This window comes from Pteropus alecto, unplaced genomic scaffold, assembly GCF_000325575.1.
Source record: "Pteropus alecto unplaced genomic scaffold, ASM32557v1 scaffold86, whole genome shotgun sequence".
NCBI classification, from domain to species: Eukaryota; Metazoa; Chordata; class Mammalia; order Chiroptera; family Pteropodidae; genus Pteropus; species Pteropus alecto.
In genome coordinates, this window is record NW_006442109.1 from 22,182,973 (window position 1) to 22,186,403 (window position 3,431).

General features: G+C 43.0%; 1 protein-coding gene across 2 annotated transcripts in view; it reads left to right on the forward strand.

The window, feature by feature from the left end:
- The first annotated feature begins 692 nt into the window (after positions 1-692).
- The window catches only part of SECISBP2L (SECIS binding protein 2 like), a 48,637-nt gene continuing 45,898 nt past the window's right edge, over positions 693-3,431 (forward strand). Inside the window, exon 1 of one of the 2 annotated variants that reach the window (XM_015596052.2) lies at positions 693-766. Coding sequence is in view for 1 of the 2 variants with exons in the window: in XM_006920383.3 (XP_006920445.1) it covers positions 917-940 (24 nt within the window). In the remaining variant the exon portion in view is untranslated. Of the gene's footprint in view, positions 941-3,431 lie in introns of both variants that reach the window. The other variant, XM_006920383.3, reaches the window with a different exon arrangement.

A 3,431-nucleotide genomic window follows, 5' to 3' on the forward strand; every position in this document is an offset into this window, starting at 1 on the left:
TAGCCACAAAACCCCTTTCCTCACGGAGCTAATGAACTGGAGATAAAAGGAGCAATCAATAAGTACAATGAAAAAAGTAACATACCAGAGAATACATAATTACCTGTTGGGCGATGTGATACAGACTGGGTAAAATTTGAGATTCTGAGATAGGTGAGCTCAGCCTGGAGGTGAGCCTAGGACCTGGACCTGGGCAATAAATTGCACAACCAATAAGTATTTGTGGAGCCTCCTGATTCGGTTTCTCTCTGGTGGTCATTCTGTAGTATTTTCCTTTAGAGTTATAACTGTCTTTAGCTGAGTAACAAAAGAAAGGATCCTATGTACACTGGGCAGCTAAAAACTCTTCCAACTTCACGAAGAGGTAGTTCGGGATAATGAAGTGGTGTCTGAGGTCCCTGAAGAGACCAGAACCCGGAGGTCCTGGTTCGCAAGTGGCCCGATACCCCTCCATTTTAACAGTCCAGAGGGTAAGTTGAGTCTCACGCAAAGCGCAGAGTGGTTGGGGTACCAGCTCTTGGGAATCGCCACCTGGCCTCAGCTTCCAGGTGAGCCAGCCCGGCTTCCGCTACCGCCTGCTCAGGTCGTCCGCAGTCTCTCCGCCCACTGCCCCTCTGGGCGCCCCTCCCTCCTCTCCCTGCCGTGCACCGCCTTTTCCGACTACGCCTCCGGCTCATTTGGGCCCTCCTCGGCTTCCGTCCCAGATGATCCCTCCCCGAGAGTGCCACCGCCTCCTCCATCTCCTGGAGCAGGAGCCACCTCCTCGGTCAGTGGCGTAGCCGGATTCTGAGTCGGGGCCAGCCAGATAGGGGCGGAGGTCCGGACCCCGGTCTAGACTCGGGTGGGGGGCAATGGAGAAAGCAGCCCGAGGCGCTCTCCACATCAACTAAGCAGGCCCGTTGTGGCTGCAGGCGCCATGGACCGAGCCCCAGCAGAGCAGGTACGCGGGCTCGGGCTGGGCCAGCCGGGCCGGGTCTGGTGGTCGCCGCTTCCTGCCAGGCGGATCCTAGTTTCCGAGCGTGGGCCTGGACGGCCGGAGCCCTCGGGTTCCTGAGGGCGCAGACCTCCCTTGCCCGGGAGCTTGGCGGCGCCCCGCTCTCCTGCATTGTTCCAGATGCTGCCTTGAGCATGGGGACTTTTTCAGGCTTGATTACCCGCAGGCTGGGGACTCGATTTTGCCCCTCCTCCTAGGCTTGGTGAAAGGGGCCCGAAGACTCCAAGTTGTCCGTGCTCTCCCGAGAGGAGGGTGTATAACTTCCAGCGAAATCTCCCCACCCCCCCCTTCCCTTCAATTCTGGAACATGTTTTCTAGGTAGAAAGGCTTTTGAAGGCTTCTCAGTCAGAAAGACTGTCAGAGAACGTGTGATAGCTAAAGAGGAGGGGGTTTATGGGCTTTTTATAGATCTACGTTCCATTGAGCGAAACATTGTTTTTGTAATGGTTTTAGAGAGTTATTCCCTTTAAGATATGAAATACTACGGTTCCCCTTGCCTGTCTGCCTAATTACTTTGCAAAACTAAGTGCTTTTTAAAAATCGAGCATTTATCTTAAGGGTGTTGGAACCGAAGCATAGTCATTTCCGAGCCAATTTAGGTATTAACAAAGTCGTCCCATTAGTGTTCTATTTTGTTTTCTAATTGCATGAAATTCTTGATTATGCTAGTAAGTGCTGGGAGGCAGGGATTTTACATTGTCATCACAGTGTAAAAAAATAAATAAAGTAATGGTTATTTTCTCCGAAAAAGTTTCAGTATTTTCCATTCTTGAGACCTCTGTGAAACAAATTTGATGAAGTCGAAGTTTATTCACTGTGTGTTTTCAGTTGAAGGCCTTGTCCAGTGATGAACTCAGCTAATGGATGAAGGAAAAAGAGAGATTAGTGATTTGCCTATTTATTTTACAAATGGTAATTAGCACCTCATAAATGAGACAGGATTTCCCAAATTCCTGTATATGATTATATGTAGCTTGTTAGAACCAGTTTTGGTTTTGAAATTGGGCTCTTAGCAGGCAAAGCAGTTTCCTAGTTGTGTATATTGTTTTTAAAAGAGCTTTAATTAAAAAAAAACTTTAGGTGACTATGATTCTGAAAACACAGATGAATTTTGTGAAATAATACATCGACTTACTAAAGTAAAATTGATTGGAACTTCTAGGCAAATATATATAGGCTTTCCTGTGACCCCCAGAATATTCTGTATATAAGGCCTATATCCAATTTAATGTAAAACAAAATTTTAGGATATCTATCAAAAATGCCTGTGATTTCAAAGCCTGACAAATGAATAGGAAATTTTCTTTAACGATTTTCTTGTGTGTGTGTGTCACTAATAAAAGGGTTAAACATTTTAATCCTTCGTGATGCCAGACCTATAACCAGTAATGCTACCACATGTATACTTATGGTTCTTTTCATCCTAGACGAAATGTAATTAACTATTTAGATGCTAACTTGTGTGTGATTATGTTAACAGCAAGCACTATGAGTAAATTATTTGAACTAGAGAGCTTCTTGCTCTTTCCTACGTCTTTCCAAGATCTTAAATAGTCTACAACCTATTTAAGATCTTGTAGAAATTTAAGAGTTAGGAAACTGTCATAAATGTAGGTTTCTCTTTTGAAGAATTTTTTCCTTTTTCCCTCCAGTACCCCCTGCCACTTCCCCAGCCTAATCCTAAATTAGAGAAAAATTTCATCTACTCCCCTTCCCCCTACACACACTCACAGGAAACTGAGATCCAAAAAAATGATGTACTTTGCCTGGTTCATGCTGTAGGCAGTTAATTCAGTGGTCCCTAGATCACTTGGAAGGAGTATGCTTCATTATATTAGCATTTTTCTGGGGCAAGACTCCATTATTTTCATAATGTTCTCAAAGAGATCCATCATTTAAAAAAGGCTAAGAACCATTAACTTAGTATTGGTTAGTGGCTAGTAGTGAGATTTCTCAACTTTGTGGAGTTCTTGATTGTTTCTACCATACCACAGGGTAATGTAATAGCTTTTCCGGGTGATTTGGAATAACTTATGTATTTTTACTAGTAAAGTGAATTTAGATAGGTAAAAGTCATAAAAATGTGTGATATGTGCTGAATTTCCATTTTTCTTCGCAGAACGTTTGTTTTTCATTTTAAATCAGTGTTGGTTTATATTCAGAATTTCTGGGAATACCTACAGCATTATTACTTACTCATTATAATATTGTAGTGGTTAGCAATTCACAGAACTTTGATTATTTTTAAAATGGTGCTTAATACAAACTTTCTGCATTTTATCTTAGTCCAATTAATATCCCTGGAGTATTGTGGAAGTGTAATTTTAAAAAATCTAGGTGCGTTTTGCCTGAAGACATTCATGTTGCTGTTTTAGGTTACCTCTTTAAAAAAAAAAAAGTGTGTGTGTGTGTGTGTGTGTGTGTGTGTGTATTTATA